The 22,238-nt window shown below is 39.3% G+C and overlaps 1 protein-coding gene across 1 annotated transcript in view; it reads right to left on the bottom strand.

Moving 5' to 3' along the window:
- Nucleotides 1–19,303, bottom strand: part of LOC127583574 (multiple epidermal growth factor-like domains protein 11) — a 34,856-nt gene extending 15,553 nt beyond the window's left edge. Inside the window, exons 1-12 of the mRNA XM_052039696.1 lie at nt 19,232–19,303; nt 18,863–19,012; nt 14,529–14,708; nt 11,937–12,053; nt 10,313–10,462; nt 9,112–9,264; nt 8,141–8,356; nt 6,157–6,261; nt 4,737–4,881; nt 3,136–3,350; nt 2,764–2,982; nt 1,277–1,383 (exon numbers count right to left, since the gene is read on the bottom strand). Of these exons, the coding sequence (XP_051895656.1) occupies nt 1,277–1,383; nt 2,764–2,982; nt 3,136–3,350; nt 4,737–4,881; nt 6,157–6,261; nt 8,141–8,356; nt 9,112–9,238 (1,134 nt within the window). The 5' untranslated portion in view covers nt 9,239–9,264; nt 10,313–10,462; nt 11,937–12,053; ... (1 more) ...; nt 18,863–19,012; nt 19,232–19,303. The remainder of the gene's footprint in view (nt 1–1,276; nt 1,384–2,763; nt 2,983–3,135; nt 3,351–4,736; nt 4,882–6,156; nt 6,262–8,140; nt 8,357–9,111; nt 9,265–10,312; nt 10,463–11,936; nt 12,054–14,528; nt 14,709–18,862; nt 19,013–19,231) is intronic.
- Nucleotides 19,304–22,238: the final 2,935 nt, after the last annotated feature.

Raw genomic sequence — 22,238 nt, 5'->3', positions numbered from 1 at the left:
AATTAGTGGATATATAGCCACACTTTGTTAAGAGATTGAGGAGATTTGGTATGTCACCAAAGACTCTTGCAAATTTCTATGGATGTATGATGGAGAGAATTTTGTCTGGTTGCTTCACAGCCTGGTATGAAGGCTCCAATGCACAGAATGCAAGATGCTTCAGAGGGTTGTAGATTTAGCCAGCTCCATCACAGGCACAACCCTCCCCACCATTGGGGACATCTTCAAGAGTCGGTGCCTCAAGAAGGTGGCATCCATCATTAAGGACCCTCACTATCCAGGACATGCCCTCTTCTCATTACTACCATGAAGGAGGAGGTACAGAAGCCTGAAGACCCACACTCAACGATTCAGGAACAGCTTCTTCCCCTCTGCCATCAGATTTCTGAACAGTTCAGGAACCCATGAACACTACCTCATTGTTCCTTTTTTTTCCCACTATTTGGCAATTTATAGTTTATGTTTTTGCACTGTACTGCAGTCACAAAACAAATTTCACGTCATATAAGACAGTGATAATAAACCTGAATCTAGTTTTAGAACATAGAACAGTACAGCACAAGAACAAGCCCTTCAGCACACCATATCTGTACTGATCATGATGCAAATCGAAACTAATTCCACCCACCTGCATATGATCCTTCTCCCTTTATTCTCTGCTTGATCATGTGTCTGTCTAAATTCCTCTTAAATGTTGTTATCGAATCTGTCTCTACCACCTCCCCGGCAACTTAAATATAAATTTTTTTTTATCATTTACCCAATATTTTCAGGTTCAATCCTTCATAATTTCAGACATTAATGTGACTATGTCCAACAAACGTGCCTTTGTACAAGCTTTATCTGCTATTTCTTACAAATCTGTTTTGTAAAGAATGGGAATTCAGAAATCTTTAAAATTTTATGGAGGTTCATTGGGGTGGATGTAGAGATGTTTCCACTTTTGGGAACCTCCAATATTGTGTCCCTTAAATAAAAAGCTACCAGCAAATTCTATTGGGAACAAAGAAAAAAAATCTTTATTCAGTGTGGTTAGAATTTGAAACCGGCTACCAAAAGGAATAGTTGAAGTGAACAGCATGGATTTAGTTAATGGGAAGTACGATGGAGAAAGGAGAAAGGAAGGTTAGTTGGATTAAATGAAATGGGGGGGGGGGGGGGGCGGAGGTTTGTGTGAGGCATAATCAACATCAGCTTGTTGGGCCAAATGACAGGTTTCCATGCTGTAAGTAATATAGATATGTATAGTGCAATTCACATTTTTCTGATATAGTACCTGTGAAACCAGCTTGGATTGGTTGCTAAAAGTTCCTGGTGGACATGGCCTAGGACTAGATGTTCCCACAGGGCAATAATGTCCCACTGGACAAGGACCAGCATTCCCTGTAGTAATAAATAGAATATTAGATATTCAATGCTAGAACAATAATTAAAAAATAAGATCAAAATCATTAATTAGTGCAAAAATATATTAACTTATTTATTAATTCTAGCACATCAGGATAAGTTTAAGAGTGATGAAAATAATCTCTTCTACAACAGAATGACTTTCCTTTCCATCATCTGTAACAGTTTGCCATTTGTTACCAAAAACAATGTACCATTAAAAAAATAAGTAACTGACAGTTAACAGCACTGCTCTAATTACCCACTGAGTAAATAGGGTCCTACAGCATCTTACCAGTTGGTCCTAGGTATGAAACTTGGTCTGTGCCAGAGGCAGTGTGGGCACTACAATTAGACTCAGTGCTTCCAAACTGGTGGAAAGAAATATAACTAGAGAAGATTCCATTCCCGATCATTAACCAGCAACAATTACTGGGTGCCTGTACGTGTGAAGACTGAACAGTGATAATTTACTCTAGCAAGTCAGGGCCTTTATGGCGAGCTGCTTCAGGATGCTAGCTGAGAACTCATCACTAAATGTTTTCACACAATTGAGACTCGAGCCTCAGAAAGGTTTCGGTTTCTTTTTCCTGGCACAGCTGAGGGGCCATCATGGTCCACAACCTCAAAACTTCCACCCAAGGAAGGACACCGTACCCAATGAGAAGCAGTAAAGAAGCATCATAGGCCAAAGACAGAGAGACCAAGGAGAGGAAGAGAGACTTAAATGAGGAGACTGAAGCAAAATAAATTAGACAGAAAACCAAAGGAAAGGAGGTGCAAGGGAAAATCTCTACACATGGAAGCTCCTTGCTCCACAGACACAAAGGTAACAGTATTCTTGTCATATCCTCATAACTCTATGCCAATATTACCTGGAAAATATTTGAATCCCTCAGTAGTGTTTCTGTCCCTGGCACAGTACTATAACATCTCTGATCAAACCTATCCATGACAACAATGTAATTGTAACAATGGTGGTCTATCTTTTCTTCCCCTCAAAACTTCCCCAGGTATCTGTGTTCTTATACTTCTGACCTCTTAAATATCCCTAAATGTAATCAATCCATGCCTGACACCATATCTCCATCAGCCAAAGTCCTAATTTCTGGAAATCCCTCCAAAACCTCTGACTTGCCACTTCTCTTTAAGAATGCAGCCTAAAACACTTTGCTCAAGCTTTTGGTCATTCGCTTATCTCCTTGTGTGCCTTGGTATTGATGTTGTCTGAGAACCCTCCTGCAAAGAACCTTGGAAAACTTTTTCCTATGCTATATACTTGGTTTTGCTGATGATGTTTTTGAAGCAGGCAACAGATAGAATGACCCATCTCACTGTGAGCAATAACACAGGGGAACCTTCCGGTTGCCAGCTCACCTCTAACACTGAAGTCAGGTGCTGGTGATTCGGATCCTTCCATGCAGTAGTACCCCTCCCAACATTCCCCCGTGACTTCCACTGAATTCTGAAATGCACAATATTTTCCTCTGTCACAGGGTCTGCATTCGGAGACACGTGCCAAACCTTCCACAGGGCTGTAGGTTCCACGTGGACAGGGCTGCCAGTCATATTCTGTTCCCTTTGGACAATAGAAACCTGTTGTACAAAATAAAAACATTTTGAAAATTTCAATGCATCAAACAGACACCACTGTACCGAGATTCAGATTTTACATGTAATGCTCACAAAGTTTATATATAAAATGAGGTTTTCCTCATAAGACTGTGTAAGCCATGGCATCTTCCATACCTGCAGGACATGGTGATGGTTCCAACCCAGTAATGCAGTATCTGCCAGCTGGACAGACCAGACACTCACTTGCATGTGTTGCCATCATGTAGGTTCCAGATTTGCAAGGAATGGGGTCAATACTTCCTTCTGGGCAAAAGTGGCCCACCTTACATGGGTTGCCAGTAATCCCATCGGTGGGCCTGGGAGAAGGAGCTCCTTTGGTACAGTAGTACCTGTGAACAAAAAAATAGAATAACTCACATCATGATATTTGTTTAACATCAAGAACTCAACACTGAGATAGGGTGACACAAATTTACATTTTTTCAACTTTAGAACCAATGAAAATGGAAAGCACGGCTTATGAATGTTGTCACTCCGAATTCCTAAAGAGCTATTTCAATGAGATTCCTGTGATAATATCAATTTTCTTGTTTCAAAATAAAACAAAAAATATTTCATTTTATTCATTACTGCCCTCATTATCATTAATATCAAAATGTCACAAAAAGATGGGTAGATGTTAGGAGACTTTTTTTTGTGTAAAGGTCTGTTATGTCTCGATTATTTCTCTTAAGAAAGTATTTCAAAGGTATTCGCATTGAGAATTATGGTGAGTAGGATTAGCTTTAATCACAAAGGACTAAATAGTTTTTGTGTGTGTTTTTAAGGCTGTCTTTCTATAGCAGACCATTTGAAACTGGACTTTCTATTCTGCACTTTGCAGTCAATAAAGGCTTGTTCTCCAAGCCAATAGCATTCACAAATAATTTTTTTTAAGAAGTAATATACATTTAAATCAGCACCATTCAAGGTATATGAAAATAGTTATGATTTATAAATAAACAACTATCACAACAGAAAAGAAATAACCAGGAAAATGGTTCGTTGTTAGATGAAGCTGCTTAGAGTTTACAATGCGAGGTCACAAGATGATTTGGGGAGATTACGTTATTCACCAGAGTCAGTACTGACAGTTATTAAAAAGATGGCTATGTTTATGTTCAGATGCCTGAAAAGTTTCAAAGACTAATGTGCATCAATTGTAAAAACTAGCTCCCTCTCTCAGAAGAGCAACCATCTTTCCTACAAAGCAATGCTTTATTGCAAACAAACATTTTTCAATCCTGGAATTCTTATCTGGATACATTATGTGGCTCTTATTTCTTTATCAAAGTTGCAATAGTGACAATGCGGAAAAGAACGATGTGTTGTGTAACCAAACCGATTATTGTTGTTTGAGGAATGGAACATCTTTTTATTATTTAAAAGAAACACTGGGATCAAGCATTGCAGGTTAAGTGCAGTATGGACCAGATACAAGTGAAAGATACTTTACTGTGTCCACTACAGAACCAAGGAATATACAGGATCTAAAGGAGACTTTCATCTTTCTTCCTAGGCCTTATCTATTTTAAGAATTTTCTATCATTTGGTTCAGCTGCTAATCAAGCATCAGTTTATATTGCTGCCTATCAAAGTTAATCCAGGCAGTCATTGCAAAAACATTGTCAGGATGGAGAAATTTATGGCAGAAAGGTAGCCAGCAGAGGTTTGATAAAAGGTGCAGTGTATGTTAGAGATCACCTTGGCACATTGCAAGTTACATAGTGACATACCCAGAGGCACATGGTCCTGATGGTGATTTAAGTCCAGTGCTGTTACAGTACCATCCCCCAGGACAAAGCTGACATTCCTCTTGGGTTTTACTGCCTGTGCTGTTTGACCAGGTACCAGCTGGGCAAGGAATGGGAGTAGAGGTTCCTGTCAGGAATAAAATGCAACACAAATTAGAAATTGTGAAAGAAAGTTCATATTTCATCTTGACTGCTAAATGGATGCAATGCTATCAACTTGGCTCCCAGTACTTGCTTCCAATGACTTCAAATGGAATATTGTGTTCGGCAAGTACAGTCAGTGCTGGAGACTCCTGCACCAGTGATGCAGGATAAAGCTCTCCCCAGTTCATACAAGTTACATTATGATATATTTGGTACACTTCATTTTAAACCAATAGATAATTTAAATGGACATCAACATTTAATGAACTAATGTCTGCATAGAAAGATACCGGTCACATAAGTGCACAAACAAGCTTTAACTATAGTGTTCATGGCTAAAAATAAAGAAACCCTTTTGCTAAACAGTGACTTTATTTTCCTTCCATATATTAATGAATTTTCACATTTGTTTCACCAATTCATTTTCAACTACTTTCCATTATCATCTGTTGTCATTCTCTCCATTATCCCCCTTATCTTACATCCTTCTTTAATTGTTTACTTAATGTGCATCTATTCCCATTTTCAAATTTCAAAGTCCTGGTTAGTAAGCAAGGAGGTGACAGTGGGATGATAGGGGTGGGGTTGTTATAATATGTCAGTAGGAGAAGGAAATGCAGGACCAGAACAGGGATTCCAGGAAGGAGGGAGTGGGTTTATGGTGCGGTGAGGTGGGAGGCTTATACCTGGTAAAGAGCAGGAGGGGACGTGAGAGTGAGAGATGGGAAGGAGCGAGGAGTTCATAGGTTTAGGAAGATTGAGGCTGTGGGAGAGAGGGAATGGATTGTGCTGGGCAACTGGGAAGAAGACAAGATGGTGACAAAGTCAGCAATATTTGTCTGACTGGAGTTTGAAACAGCAGAAAGTTGGGAAACGGAGTACAAGACCAAGACATCAGCAGGTAGATCAGTAGAGACCAAAACTAACAATAAAAGCATCAAGCAGAGCTGGTGTGTTCCGACAGACTTGGGCAGGATGAAAGGAACAGGGATAAAGGTGCTGAAGGGGGAGACCTCAATAGCAGAGAGGAAACAAGAGACGAAGTTCAAAAATGTGTACAATTGCTGAGTTCTTCATTAAGGTCTCCTATTTTCAAAGTTTGCAGACATATGATAATTAGCTGTGGATTATTGCTTGAAATGGCAAATGTTACAGCCTGAAAGAGTGCTGTGTTGGGACACAGTCAGGAGCCTTACTTCATCTGTAAACTCTTTAAAGATGGTGTCTGTGAACGGTGGGTACCATTGTGCGGTAATACCTGATGGACAGTAGTTTCCAGTTGGACAAGGTTCTCCAGTCTTCCCATCAATCGGACTTTCAGTGTAGGATCCATTTTTACACCAAAATCCACTCAAACAATCTCCTTGTTTTGAGATGCAAGGGGGGTGGGGTGGGGGGGGGGAAAACATTTAATGATTTCAATTACTTGCATCACTGAAATATGTCTTTGTGAATAGTTTAATTTGTATTAATACATTTTAAAATTATTTATATGTTTTTCAACTATTTCTAAATTTCACTGATGATCAGACATCTGCAGACAGTGAAGTGTGCTGACAACAGGATGTGGCAGGACACAGAGAGCTGTGTAGCCATAGAATGTAACTGTGACATCAGGGCTAGCATTGGGGTAAGATATGGATTGAGTCTACCTTGCTCTGGCCCATACAGAAGATATATCTGTCATGCTTCATCAATGAATGCATTACTTACTGATTCGCACATCATAACTGATTAAATGGGCACTTGAGTTAACTATCATCATATCTCTTGCGTGGAAATTCTGACAGGTGTGCTAGAATGGTGTGGACGTGATGGGACAAGAATCTTTTGGGTGATCAAGGCCCAAGATGGAACGTGCTCCAAGAACTCTACTCCTGAGGAGGACTGGCCCAGGACTCATGGTGACAAAGAACCTCACTGGAGCCCAGAAGTTGCATGTAGGGATCAGGATAAAGATGTGGCAAAGGTATGGGGATGGTGTCAGGATTGGCAGGAGATCTGGGGCAGATTGTGGAGTTGGGGGTAAGGCTATAAGTTTGTAGGGTTGGGGAAGGCTACTAATTGGGTATTCTTGGGTAGGTTGTTCTAATTTTGGTGAGAAGGACGTGGATAAATAAATTTACTTATCTTGTGGCATCCCAGATTGATGCTACAATTTGGGATTGTGCATTGATTGGAACCCTCAGGACTATGTGATACAAGTTCCCCAGTAACACTCCCAAACAATGCATGGAAATGAATGGTAGTGAACATGGCCCTGATGTGGAGATTGTGGTCATGGTCCATAAAAGTGACCAACAGCAGAAAGTAACCATAGAATTTTAGCGTGTAGCATCGCAGCACAGAAATGATCAACGTCATGTTTCACTCATGGGGAAAATAAAGATTTTCAATTGCATAACATGATAAAAAGAAAGCAACTGAATTTCAGGTATTTGTATTTTATCTGTAACTTTGCAGAAATATCCATTTCAAATGCATCTTGCTCCTGATTCCTCAAGTAATGTATTAACCATGCAGTGAAATATATTATCATTTCAGAAGCAAGATTTCAAGCATGGTGCATGTAAATTTAATTACTCCACTCCCATATTAAATGTAGATAGAAATCCGACCAACAGCAGGCAATACATTAAGCTTTATCATCTAACTTTTTGCATTGTTGGAAGATTATGTACTAACCGACAATGCCCACCGTGAACTGTAGATTATAACTGTCTAAGATGAGTGCTTTTCCAAGTCTTTGTAATTTCTCTGTTCACACACTAAGTCATGCGAAATGGTCAGTCATTTAACTCAATGATAATTTATTCATGAAACAATCACAAAGACGGCTAGCATCCTTTCACTTTTTGGGAAATTTGTGCCACCAAATTACTGCAACATCAGCCAACTAAGTGTCACATGAAGCATCCCACAGAGGAATGGTGGCATTGAAGGAACAATGGCTGATATTACCCTTCACATATAGAATTACAAAGTAAAGTAGCCAGCAAGGCAGCCTATCAAATGAAGAAGAAATAAGCTCCAAAATCCAAAATAGAGGAAGATCAGGTGACCACCCAGTACAACACCTTGACATGACAACATATCTGATCATTCCCTTCAAACAAACGCAATGGAGAGATGGTAACCAGCTTTGGAAAATCTATGGTCAAGAAAAGAGAGAACAATTTTGTCTGTTACAATAAAAAAAATCTTCCCCAGTCTCACACACAGGCTTTTGAAATGCAGCTCACCTGAAGGTGCTTTCAATGCAAATGATGCACAATATTTCCCGGGAGAACAAGGTTGACAATCGTTGACATCTTGCAGGCCTGCACTCTGGCCAAATGTACCAGGAGGACATCCATGTTGAGTGGCAGCCCAAGTTCCCACAGGGCAATAATACCCTTGTGGGCATGGGTAAAATTTAAAATCAATAACTGGTCCAACGCTGTTGTCACAATAATATCCTAAGGGAAAGAAAAATAGCAATTTATATGGCTTATTTACTTCCTGTTATAAATACAAATGCCAGCTTTATCCACATCTATTTATTATGCATAAAGGTTTAGGACAGCATTCATAACTTCAGATACTATATTTCCTAAAGTAACATTGCAAGAGAGAGATATTGTTGTTTCATCTTCTTTCATCAGTGGTAGGAACCACAAGCTTTTTCCAATGTGTAAATGTTCACCACCAAAGAACAAATGCAACTAACTAATAGTAAACTGTTGGTACATCAACTAATTAGATGCTGCCTCCCTAATACAAGCTTAAACACTATCCCATTTAGTTGCAGCACAGTATGCTCTACTTGCACAAACTAGATTTGTAGCACAACTTTCTTTCAGAAAAGCATGATGCAATTTGTTCTGGTGGCTTACACCCATAATGCAGATGGATTTGGGTGACTGACTATTCTGGAGGGCATTAAAATTCAAGGCACAACCTGCCAATGAACAGTGAACTCCCCCAGCTTTGCTTCTTTCTAGTTTGACTCAATCCAAATGCATTTCTACATGCAGGCATTAGCTGCCTAATTTACATGTAAATTCTCATCCAGTGTGGTTGGTTGTGGATATCTTCAAATTATCAATTTGGGTTACATAATCCAGCCCCAGACTGTCATTTACTCATACAAAGGTGGGGGAGTAGAATATTACTGACCCACAGTAATGCCAAATATTTAAAGTGAATTTTCATAAATATTATTGGTCCATACCTGCTTCACATGGCTTGCACTGCCCCTGGCCTTCCAAATCCTGCCAGGTACCCGAGTCACACATTTTAGGGCTGGGACTTCCCTCTGGACAGTAGTGTCCTGGAGGACAAACAATAGCCCTACTCATATTTTGACCTGGTGGACAGTAGAATCCTAGAACAAACAAATAGGTAAAACGTCAAACAAGTAACAGTAGCCACACTGGAAGGTGCATATCAGTCAATGCAGTTAACTTTTGTTGTAATGCTGAATGCTATTGGAGTGTAGGCAAAATTGGTAATCCAAGATTTTTTGTCCTTCCCAATTTGTCCTTTACAAATTACATGTAATACAACATATTCTTGGCCTAGTGACAAATGCAAGCCTGACTGAATATGAGGTGGTTCCTTTTCTGTGGGTACAACTAGAAGCGAAAATCAGCGTCTAAAGCAGGTGGAGGAGAAGGATCCAGGAGCACAAATTATTAAAAGTGGCAATACAACATAACAAGGGCATAGAGTCTAGTTGGATTCATTCTGAGAGGAATAAAATTGAAAGCAGAGAATTCACGTGAAACTTGTATGGAGCCTAGGTTAGACCAAACAGTGCATGGTCCTAATCACCATATTACAAAAAAAAATGTAAACTGATCAGTTAATGAGAAAAGAAGATAGAGGCAATGTGAGAAGATGCTATATTTAAAGGATAATGCCAAAACTGAGGAGGTTATATCCATCAGGAAAGAAGATTCCACCAAAAAAGATTCAAGGGTTATCTAGTTGAGATCTATAAAATTATGAGTAGTTTGACAGAATAGACGTAGAGGAGACTTCCTCACTTGTAGAATGTCAGAACTAAGGACATAAATTAAAATGGTCACCAATATATGAAGTTAAATTCAGGCAGAACTTTTTTGCCCAAGGAGTGTTTAGAATGTGATACTAGAGATCAGTATTCAAGTTGAATGCAATAGGACCTTTCAAGGAGGAGCCAAATAAGTCAGTGAGTGTAAAGGGAATAGAAAGACGTGAGGGGAAGGGCTACATGAAATTGGGTAGGTGGAAGCTCGAGTGGAGCTTTCACTAAGGCCGACCAGTATAAGTTTTAAGAAATCCAATTTAGTTACATAACGGTCCTACATATACAGCCAATCTCTCTAATTGACAAGTTGAAACGTGATCACATAATATCTATTTGTCTAGCATCAGGCATGTAGTTTTACCTTCAGAACAGAGATTAGTTGGAACAGTGAGTCCAGGGCTTTCACAGTAAAACCAGCATGCACAAGGTAAACATTCTGACACATCACACAGTGCTTGGACATCAGAGAAAGTTCCTGGTGGGCATGGAGTTGGTTCCTCTGATCCAGGACCTGGGAACCAAATCAGAACATCTTGAAATAATAAGAAATCCAAATAGAAAAAAAGAACATTTACCCCTCCATGTGGATCACAGGTAAGATCCCCCATAACTATGGGCACTTTAATTACATGTCTGGTCCAAAAAGATCTGCTCAGAATCTCTCACATTTAGTGCAATATAAACTGATGTGTTAGTATTACCTTATTTGAACTTGCATATTGTTTTTAGATTATGTTACTTGGTCACCAATTTTATTGATTTAGGGGTGGGGTTTTTGGGGGGGTGGGGGGGGGTGGAGGAAGTCTAGCACTTTCCTGAGCTGGTCAACATCTGCTGGCATTTTGGGAGATCTGTCATTCCCACACCACTGAAGGTCCTTGTGTCCAGACTCCTTAAGCCTGTCCTATCATACAATATGATCAAAGCTGATCTACTTTGGTCTTAACTCCTCTTCTGTGCCAGTTCCTGGATGTGTCAAATCTTTATCCATCTCCACCTTAAATACATCTAATGATCTGGCCTCCATCACCCTTGGAGGCAGAGACTTCCAGAGAAGCACTGCACTGAGAGAAGTAATTTCCACGCACCTTAGGTTTGAATGATCGGTCCCTTCTTTTGCAGCTACATCCCCTCATTCCTGGCTCTCCCATGAGATAAAACATCTCAACATGAGATGAGAGAGAACAAGAGAGCAGAACAAAGGAGGGGTTGTAATATTCACAGGGCTATATTACTGAAGCAACTGATGTTTTGTGACAGGCTTCTGGACAATTAGTACAGAGTTAACATTCAAGGAGCAACTTGGTTAGTGAGAAAATAAACAAGGTGATAAGCAATAAATAAATCTGCAAGAGGAAAGATGGGGCTAGTAATATGAATCATAAAACATGTTGCTGAAAGGAACAGGGGCAAAATAGTTTTAGAAATTGGTAGTTAAGAGCTAAGAAAAGAAAAAAAAATAAAGATATGTATAAAGTGTGAGAGTAATAGAGTAAAATAGCATGGAAACAGGTCCTTTGATCAAACTCGTCCATGCCAACCACGGTGGCCAACAAGCAAGCTCCATTTGCCCAAATGAGAGCAAATGGGAGAGGGAGGCAAGTGTAAACAAAAAGGAAGAGAATCTACACTCAACAGGACAGGAGGAAAAGGGAACTTTACCCCAGTCACTCAGAGGACGAGCTTCTGAGGGTTTGAGGAACCGACTACAACCAGAGTCTTTATATATTGCTTCCTTTTACTGAAAATACAGGATTTAAATGTCAACTGGGGCTTGTGGGATGTATCACACAGTGGCTGTAGTTGCCAGAAATATTGATGGTTGTAGACTAATTTCCCAATATTTTCAACTCCTAAGTAGGCCCAGACTTCTTCCATTGGGACGATGGGGGGAATAGGAGCCAGTGGCTATATTGTTCACAGTTCATGGGACAGCTGGTCTTTCTCAGCTTGTATTTTTCCACATTTGTATTTAATGTACTTACCACAGTAAGAACCTCGGGGACATATATTACCAGTGGTGCCATCAGTATTTTGTGGTTGAGTAGCTCCTCCAACACAGTAATATCCAGGGCTACACTTCCCACTTGGTTCTGACAAACCTGTAGCACAGTATGGGTACAGTGAGGAAGAAAAAAAAATCTACAAGTTACTATAAAACACAAAACAGCAATCTATGCAAATAACATGAAGTAGTGTTCTGGATCAAAATATTTGCTGCCAGTGTTGAGCTGCCTGGTAAGTATGGAGTTAACCTTTTGTTTATCCTCCATTGTAAACATGCTCTTGCTGTCCAAAGCAGTCTTGAACGTAAATGAAGCCTTCTTGGCAGCAAGGCCTTAATCGATAATAATAATTGACACAGCACCATTACATAAGGGGGGTATGGGTGAGGCTGCAGAATAAGTTCTAGCTGCTGAACACTTAACATGCCCCAGCTGCCAATCTCACAGAGTTGGAAAATCATCAAAGATCAATAAAACAATTATGGAGAATTTAAATTAAAACAAAAACCTGAAATCAATTAAAAACATATGTAATTCAATTAATACAAAAACATGTAATCATCATAATACATTTCATTTCCTTTGTAGCCATCCCTCCCCATTGCGAAGAGTAGAGTTCATGCAGTTGAGCGAGCAGATTTAGTGGTGCCATGCTGGGAAATTGGCACAAGGTCGCGCTCCACCTCTGGGCTTCACTAAGTTTGGAGAGTAGTTGGAAATTGCCAAAAATGTGCCAGCAAGTTTTTGCACAGGTTTCTGAAATTCGAGAGCACTGATGTGGAGGAAAGCTAACAGGAAATGTTGGTGTCTCCCAGCAAGTTCTGGCAATATTTTCAGTCTTGTTATGTCAACTAAAACTATTTAATTTTAATTAAAAGCAATCAAAATTGCTCAATGTGTTGCAAACTGTACATCACAAGGACATTTTAACAATCTTTCCAGATAACTCAGTAGATTGATCCAATCATTTATTGCTTCAAAGATTTATGTTTTTGTCAAAACAATCAAACCTTTAAATCTAAAATTGATGAATCGCTAACACTTGTAGGCTCCATCACTTTTAAAGACAAATTGCAAGGCACCCACCCAGTGTATATTATTCTGCATATGGGATTTGTTATACAATTTCCTTGCACCATCCCCACCTACCTGCTCCAAACCACCAAGTAGATTTCTGGCTGCAACTTCCTTGCAGGTGTCTTGTATTCTACATACAAATCCCCTGAACTGCTGTAACTCACTTCAAGGTATCTGTTCAGTTTATCAATGCCCAGATGAACTATATTGCACAATAAAGCAGTGTCACATCTTTAAACATTTGAATGGAGCTTCTTGATTCAATCCATGATTCTCATGGGTCACAGGGGTCAAAAATGTGCCAGCAAGTTTTTGCACAGGTTTCTGAAATTCGAGAGCACTGATGTGGAGGAAAGCTAACAGGAAATGTTGGTGTTTCCCAGCAAGTTCTGGCAATATTTTCAGTCTTGTTATGTCAGCTAAAACTATTTAATTTTAATTAAAAGCAATCAAAATGTGGTGGCAAGGAGCCATCTTACAATACCTGTAAGATGGCTCCTTGCCACCACATCCCATGGTGAACTATATGTATCAGACAATACTATTTGTTGTTAAGCTCTTCGAACACAACATTATTGTCAGGGCACAGGGCCATTAAGGTGTGAACTACAAGTAGAGTGAGTGGCTTGGTATGTTAAGGAAGATCTAAATGGCATAGCTTGGTTTGCTGCCCAGATAATAAACAAACCCAAGCTTGTGAGGGTGTCCATTTCAAAGTTGTAAAAACAGAGTATTTGCTTTAATTATAGGTTTGGACAGAAGCATTAACTGCTATGTCTACACAAGTAAAAATAAACCCGATTAATCTATAATGTAAATAACTATAAAAGGTCTGCAATAGAAGTGTTACACATGTCAATGATCAGCAGTACAAATAAAAACTAGTTTATAATAAAGAAAGGTAGTGATTCAAGATTGCATACATACAAAAATTCCACTCAGGGCATAAAATGGTATGTCCCTGTGGCCATTATATGAGTTGTTTGTAACTGTCATTCAGCTTTGTAATTACTTAAGATCTTTTACAGAAATGCAATTTTTGTTGTATATTTGAAGCAGCTAATTTTGCTTTGAGCTCGAATACAAATGAACAATACATTTTCTAAGAGTAATTCACAAAATAGTTGTTTCAAGATAATCATTGCAAATCATTAACAAGAGAAGCTGGTCAGAACTATAGATACTACCACACTTTAATTCAGTTTACCTAATAATAAAAGTGCCCTTGTTCATTACACCTACTTTGACAACAAGCACCTGCTGTTGATCTCAACCTTTTTATGATGAGTCACCTGCTCCCAGTTTTCAGTTGAAAAGCCTAGCTTTTCCCAACATCGCCTGGATCAAGTCCAACATTTCCAGATTTTCTCTATTCCTCTGAAAGGTTCTGGGATGAGTTTGCACCAACTGCCAGACAATGACAATTGACACCAAATATGTGAGCATACGCAATGTGGGACAAAGTGTTGAAAACAGGAGAGATGTTAAACCAACCTGAATCATTGCAGAAAGCACCTGGTGGGCATGGTATTGGCTCAACACTACCTTCAGGACAGTAAAAACCTGGCTGGCATTTTCCCCCAGTAGCTGTTGCTGGGCAGAGACAGTTTGCAGTCGTGTAGTTATCAAGGTCAAATGGCTGGGCTGTCCAAGCGGCTGATACACAAAACCAGCCTAAAGCAAACGGAACGTGACAGAACAAAATTAAACGTCATCAAGCAGCATTACATTCAAAGACAAGTTCCACTACCTTTCTCTCTCTCTCAAGTTTTCTATTATTCTGCTTTGATTTCAGAGATGAAAATTTGAAACAACTTGCTTCATCCTCTGCTGTGATTTAAGTTTCTTTCGCGTGTGATGACGTGGAACAGAAATTGAAGCTTCATCATATCACACTTTATTTTCCCGTTTCAAACTACAATCTCACAGCTGTTACACATTTTTTGAACATAGAACAGTATAGCACAGGAACAGGCCCTTCAGCCCACGATGGTGTCAAACTAAGTAAGCTAATGACACCTCATTAAATGAATCCCTTGTCTGCACATGGTCCATATCCCTACATTTTCTGCACATTCATGTGCCTATCCAAGAGCATCTTAAACCCCTCTATCATATCTGCCTTCACCACCACCCCGGCAGTGCATTCCAGGCACCCACCACTCCGTGTAAAAACTTGCTCTGCAGATCTCCTTTAAATTTCCCCCCCCCCCCCCCTCACCTTAAACATAAGTTCTTTAGTATTAGACATTTTGACCCTGGGAAAAAGATACTGGCTCTCTATGCCATTCATAATCTTGTAAACTTTTATCAGGTCTCCTCTCAGCCTCCAGAGAAAACCATCCCAGTCTAATCCAACCTCTCCTTATAGCACATGCCCTCTAATCCAGGCAGCATCCTGGTAAACCTCTTCTTCACCATCTGAAAAGCCTCCACATCCTTCCTATAATGGGGCAACCAGAATTGAATGCAATACTGCAGATGCAGCCGAACCAGAGTTTTATAAAGCTGCAACATAACTTCCTGACTCTTGAACTCAATGCCTTAACTAATAAAGGCAAGGGTGCCATATACCTTCTTTACCACCCTATTGACTTGTGAGGCCACTTACAGGGAGCTATGGACTTGGACCCCAACATCCCTCTACACATCAACACTTGTAAGGGTCCAGCCATTAAATGTGTACTTTCCCAAAGTGCACCACCTCACACTTGCCCAGATTAAACTCCATTTTCCATTTCTCCACCCATATCAGCAACTGATCTATATCCCATTGTATCCTTTGGCAATCTTAGAACATAGAACATTACAGCACAGTCCAGGCCCTTCAGCCTACAATGTTGTGCCAACATTTTATCCTGCTCCAAGATCTATCTAACCCTTCCCTCCCACATAGCCCTCCATTTCTCTTCTACACTATCCACAACACCACCAATCTCTGTCGTCTACAAAATTACTAACCCACCCATCCACGTTTTCATCCCAGTACGGATCCCTGCGGAACACCACTAGTTGCGGACCCCCAGCCAGATTAAGACCCATTGACCACTACCATCGGTCTTCTATGGGCAAGCCAGTTCTGAATCCAAACAGCCACGTGGATCCCATGAATCTTAATCTTAATTTCTGTTTTTGATTTTTTTCTGCACTTTGAAAACCAAAATCTGGATGTCCTAGAAGGTCTATCATGTTAAAAAGGCAATGTACCAAGATACATACCAAGTTTTTCTCAGTGCCATTAAAGCATGATTTTGCTGTGGGAGGATTTACACTATTTATAATGTTTTTCTCATTAGCACAAGTGGCATTTGTCTTCTAACAGGTAGGGAAGGTGGTGCAGTAAGGCTGGTGGTCTTGCAACTACTTTAAGAGACTGTCTCTTAATGATTTAATGAAGAAACATCAACTGGAAACGTTCTTAGACAAATCAGCTTGATGATACAAAGCTGGGTGGTGGTCTGGGATGTGGGAAAAATGCAGAAGATCTTAAGAGAGAGCTAGATGGATGAAGTGAACAGATGGCAAATGGAATATAATGTGGGGAAAAATGAGAGGTCCCATTCTTTGATAGAAAATATAGAAGCAATTTTAAAAAATGATGAGAGATGGAAAAATATTGGTGTTCAGAGGGACGTGCCTGCCTTTGTATATGGATCACTGAAATTAGCATCGTAGTATAGCAAGCAATTAAGAAAGCTGTTAGTGTTGGGAATGGTTCTTACAAATAGTGGGGAGTTGGGTTTTAGAAGCACAGTAACCATTAGCACCAACCTTTGATACTCTGCTTCTATCAGAATCATGTCAGTTCAGGGTGATATGTGTGTGTAAACTGCAGCTCATACAATTAGCAACCTAGGTAAAACTACTAATTATATAAACTGCAGTGTAATGTATACTTTGTTCTGTTAAAACACTGTAAATGTAACTTGACAATGTCTGCTGGGATACTAAGAGCTTCTGAAGGCCAGGAATTAAGGAGCCATTAACTCAGTGTTGGTTCTTCAAGCTGAAGCAGTTAGTTCAAGGACATTTGGATAAGGACACAAGAATGTTAAATGCTTTATTATTACCTTGAGAATTGAGAAACAGGGGTGAGCATAGGACTGGATGGATAGTCATACATGTCTCAGGAATGAGCGCTGATTAGGAGAACACAGGTCTCCTATCCTGATTTACATGCAGAGTATTGAGGACAACATGGAAGACCAGTGGCATAGGCTATTCACAAGCAATTCTCATTATCACATCACTATCTGCCTATCATTATCTTTGTCTTAATGGGATAAAAATCAAATACTCTGATAATAAGAGAAACTCTTCAATAATCCTTATATCAATAGAATAAAGTCTTGCTCTATTGGATCCTCCGGATTCCAAGTGGTGACTGATCCACAATATTTTTTTCTTTATTGCCAGAGGATTGGAGTACAAGAGCAAAAACGTTTTACTGCAATTACATTGACTGCAGCTGGTGTATTGTATTCAGATCCTACTTATGGAAAGATATATATATATATTTAAAAATGGAGGGAGTGCATTAAATGTTCATCTGATCAGTTCCTGGGATGGAATGTTTATCTCAAGAGAAATTAAACAGAATGAGGTTTATAGAATTAAGAATGAGATGCAACCTTATTCAAATCGAAAAAGTTCTTAAGGGACTTCCAAGGGTAGATGCAGGGATGACATTTCCCCTGGGTGGGGTGAATAGAGCCATCATCACATCCTCAGAATAAGGAGATGGTCACACAGGACTGAGATGAGAGAATATTTTCACCCAGAGATTAGTGAATATATTGAATTCTTTTACCCAAGAGGATTAAGGAGGCTGAGACATAGATTCAAAGCAGATATTGACAGACTTTTGGATATTGAGGGATGTGGGTTTTATCCAGGAAAATGGCACTAAAATAGATCAGCTATGATCTCACTGAAAGCCAGAACAGGCATAGAGAGGGAACCACATCTCACACATCTACTCCTTCTGTTTCTTATGTGTCACACAGTTCTCTCTTGTAGTATTATTATACTAACCTTGCTATTCAGTTGAAGATTGATGGCCACAAAGGAAGGTTGTGTTTATTTGATGCTCCATATCTTAGTGAATGAACAAGTATCAGGGATGCTCAACTCTGCAGACTTGTTCAAGAAGAATCCACAATACACTAATTAGGTGCAAGTACTTTCAGGTGACCCACACACGTGCTGAATCTGGCCTGCACTGATTGATGAACCACCTGCATCTCTTAAAGGGGAGGTGAATACTAAAGGCAATCACTGCTGGAAGTCATTGTGCAGCCTGTAATGCACTGATGGTATAATAGCAGCACAGATCTAGACACTGGCTCTGCATTTAATTAGTGCTCTCAGTAATGCAGAAAACATGTGTGGTCGGTGAAATAGCAACCAATTCCCAACCACAGAAAAATATACTACTACATTCATATTAATCACTACTCCAACACTCACGTACACTCTCAGCAGTCATGGAAGTTTAACCAGAAATGCAAGAAAAGAAAGAATTTTTCAATACTAGCCACTTTAGATACAGTTTTCCCAAAATCACTGCTTACATCTGAAGTTGAAATGATACACCTGAATCTTTATTAGAAAAGTGAGCATTTTTGAAGGTGTGTCTGAACACATCAGAGCTCTTCCTCAATATTCCACTGAAATATCAGGCCTTAATTCTTCCTCAATATTCCACTGAAATATCAAGCCTTGATTGTATGAACAAATTTTGGAATAGCTCTTGAACACACAATTTTGTGACTTGGAGACTGAACCTTTGTAGGATGCTGTTGTGGTCAGCTGGGTGAAACACTCACCTGCTTTGCATTTTCCTGATACAGTGGTGAGCTTTTCTTTCTCACAGTAATGCCCTGGGGGGCAGGGTAAGCAACTGTCCACACTTTGGGTTATTGACTCAGGGTTGTAGTAACCCCGAGGACAGGGAAACTGTGTAGCATGCTTTGTTCCTGGAAACAAAAAGTAGAACTGCATGTTTCTGTTATGACCCAAAAAACCTATTATGTTGTATAATTAATAGATACTTTGTTGGCCAGGCAACCAATATCAATGATAATGTACAGCCTTTAGTAATTACACAGCTAAATTACACTCCTCTTTAATTGTTTCAACATAACATAAAATAGTGCTTAAGTTCTATTTCTTTTATTCTTACCAAACATCCTCACCTGTTACTCAGCTTTACTTTCCATTTCAGTTTGACAAACCTGCCAACATGATGACCATGTTCTTTCACAATCAGGTATTCTCAGTTAAATGAGCTAATGATATCAATAACCCCACAACTAATCAGAGTGCAGTGCCTAAATAAGGTTCAAATGAACATTCAACACAGATAGCTTGCACTTATCTCAAATGCAGCCTAAGTTGTTCCCCCCATTACAGACACTAAATGAAAGAATGTGTCGTTCTCACCATTGGGGCAGTAAAATCCTGCAGGACAAGGGAAGTCAGTGTAAGTGGTGGTATTCTCTGGACAGAAATATCCCAAAGCACAGGGGAAGCAGCTGGCTTGTCCGCTTAGATTATTATATGTTCCGGCTGGACAGGGTATGGGTTGAGCAGTGCCTGCTGGGCAATAATGACTCACAGGACAAAGACCTCCACTGTCATCTGAGCCTAAAAATAGAACGGCAGTATGAATAGAAATCTGTAAATGTTCTGATTTAGAAATTTCTGTATTGTCATCTTCACTACTTTTGACACTGGAGGTGTCTATCTTAAATGGTTCTACAAAAATAAAATACCCCTTTTTGGCTCATTACAGACCAAAAGTATCAGAAAATGTCAAGCTATAGAAATAGTGTTCAAACACTTTGTATCTGTAACATCTTCACATGTGCATTAAAGTACAGTAGTAATATGTTCATCAAAAGAGGTAGCATGTTATCGGCAAGTCAAGAGCTTTAATCTTGATTCATGTTGAATTTTCAAGTTCTTGCTAACGATGGCTTGTTCTATTTACTGGTCAGTTTTGTATAATTATAAAGCAGGAACAGCACATAACTCTCCTGACCATCAAGTTCACCATAAGTGCCTTCATATGGATGCATTAGTGTATCCATAGTCTCAGCTCCGAGACTGATAGTCTGTCATGAATTATGGAACCAAATAGGGTTCAGGCTGATATAATATCACAATTTTTTTCTCATTGAAGAAATATGCACAAAGATTTGTTGCTTCAGTTACAGTTCAGGACCTCAATCTTTAAATATTAATGTGGGTTTTCAAATCTCTATCTAAACATTCTCCTGTGTGAGATATTTGCTTACAGTGCCATGAATATTTAAAAGTCAATCACTCTAATCTCTTCAATTAAGACATGATCTTTTCAACAGAAGGATTTGCTGCACTGTGGATCTACCAGACTTACAAATAATTTTAACAGCTGCCAAAAAAAACAATCAACATTCATAGTGGTCTGGGGCATTTGTCATTGCATTAGCTCCATCTGGGGGACAGCAGATAACAGAAATCAATGGATCTTGGTGACCCAGAGTAAGTATTTTGCTTCTGGTATATACCTGGGAAATGAAACAGCGTGGTTTAACTCTTTTGAGTGCAATATTCTTTGGAACTTCCACGTTTGTTAACTGACAAAATGATTTTTCTTCAAAAGCTGAATCTTTTATTCTTTTTATTTGAGTTTTACAGAACCTCAGGTAATCCCGAGATTACACCAATAGAAACATTCAATTCATTTTAAAACTCTTCTCAGTTTGGTTTTTGGAAGAAACTAAGAATTCTACAATATGGTTTAATGGATAGATTCCAATATTGCTACATACCCTTCAACAATGAGTTCTACTACTATAGTATTCACAGTGACTATGGACCAGATCTTGCTGTCTCCCTGCCTGGAGTTGCTGCCCATGGTCTCCTGGTGGATGCAGTTGCCTTGTGTAGCTATGTAAGATGCACCTTCAGGACTTCTGCATTCCAATGTATAGCGGCATGCTCTGGATGGTGGTAGAGCACAATGAGGAGCTCCTGCCCTCAGAATGCTCATGACAGATGGGAAAGTAACTTGCCATTTGGAGACATTTAATTCAAATTTAATAGATAACAAAAAAATATAAATTTAAAACATAAAGTCAACTAAAACATTTAAACATAAACAACCAAAATCAATGAAATAAAGCAAAATAATTTTATACAACTAACTTTCCCTCAATCCTCAGTGGGGTCTGGAATTCCCCACCAGGTCTGACCTGGAATAAAAGCCAAGAGGTAATTCCCCCAGTGCAACACTGGAGAATCCCAGCAAGACTGGCCTCCTGAATCTGTCACTAAATCTAAGATTTTTGCATTTGGTTGTGCATGTTCAGATATATGAGACCTAACTGTTCAATGGCTGAATGCTAACAGTTGCAATCAAAACTATTGGTAATAGAAAGTAAGATCTGACTTACTAAATTGCAATGTTTGCAACATTCTCAATAAACAAAACACAATGTCAAGAGGGAACTACTTGTCATTCATTTCCTTTGAGTAGAATGTGAGACTCACAAGTTCATACAAATCACCAGACATTAGTGACATGCGTTTCAATCAGTACCGAGGCAAAAAGAAGGAAGTTTGCTTGTCAATGATCAAAAAGATTTATTTCTTCTCAATGTTTGTAGATTTCAATGCTTGATCACATGCTACTTTATGGATCCTACTGTTTTCCATTTATTATACAGTACTGTTGAAAAGACGTAATAAAGATAACAGGAAAACAAATAAAACTGCAGAAGCTGGAATCTGAAACAAAAACAGAAATGCTGGAAGAACTCAGCCAGTCATGCAGCTTCCCTGGAAAGAGAAACCAGTCAATTTTTCGGGTCAGTGACCCTTCCTCAGTTCAGTTCATTTTGTTGTTTTAAGTTCTGGAAGATGTAATACTCCACTGGTAATACATCAAATCAGCATTTAAAAATCAATTTACCCAATGGTGTTGGTGTTTTGGCCTCAGCCAAGCAGAAGAAGCCAGCCGTACAAGGCCCCGAGGGTTTCACCAGGCCTGTAGATCCACAGTACATTCCTGGACTACACAATGTACAGTTAGATGCAACAGACAGATATAATCTGTGATATAGAGAAATGGACACAGTCAGAAACCATCATTAATACAAACTGATCTCAGTTTGTTGTCAAAATCCAGCTGCAGTTATGCCCACAAAATTACATATT

The sequence above is a fragment of the Pristis pectinata genome, chromosome 27, assembly GCF_009764475.1.
Source record: "Pristis pectinata isolate sPriPec2 chromosome 27, sPriPec2.1.pri, whole genome shotgun sequence".
Lineage (NCBI taxonomy): Eukaryota > Metazoa > Chordata > Chondrichthyes > Rhinopristiformes > Pristidae > Pristis > Pristis pectinata.
This window is presented reverse-complemented; position numbering and strand designations above follow the sequence as displayed.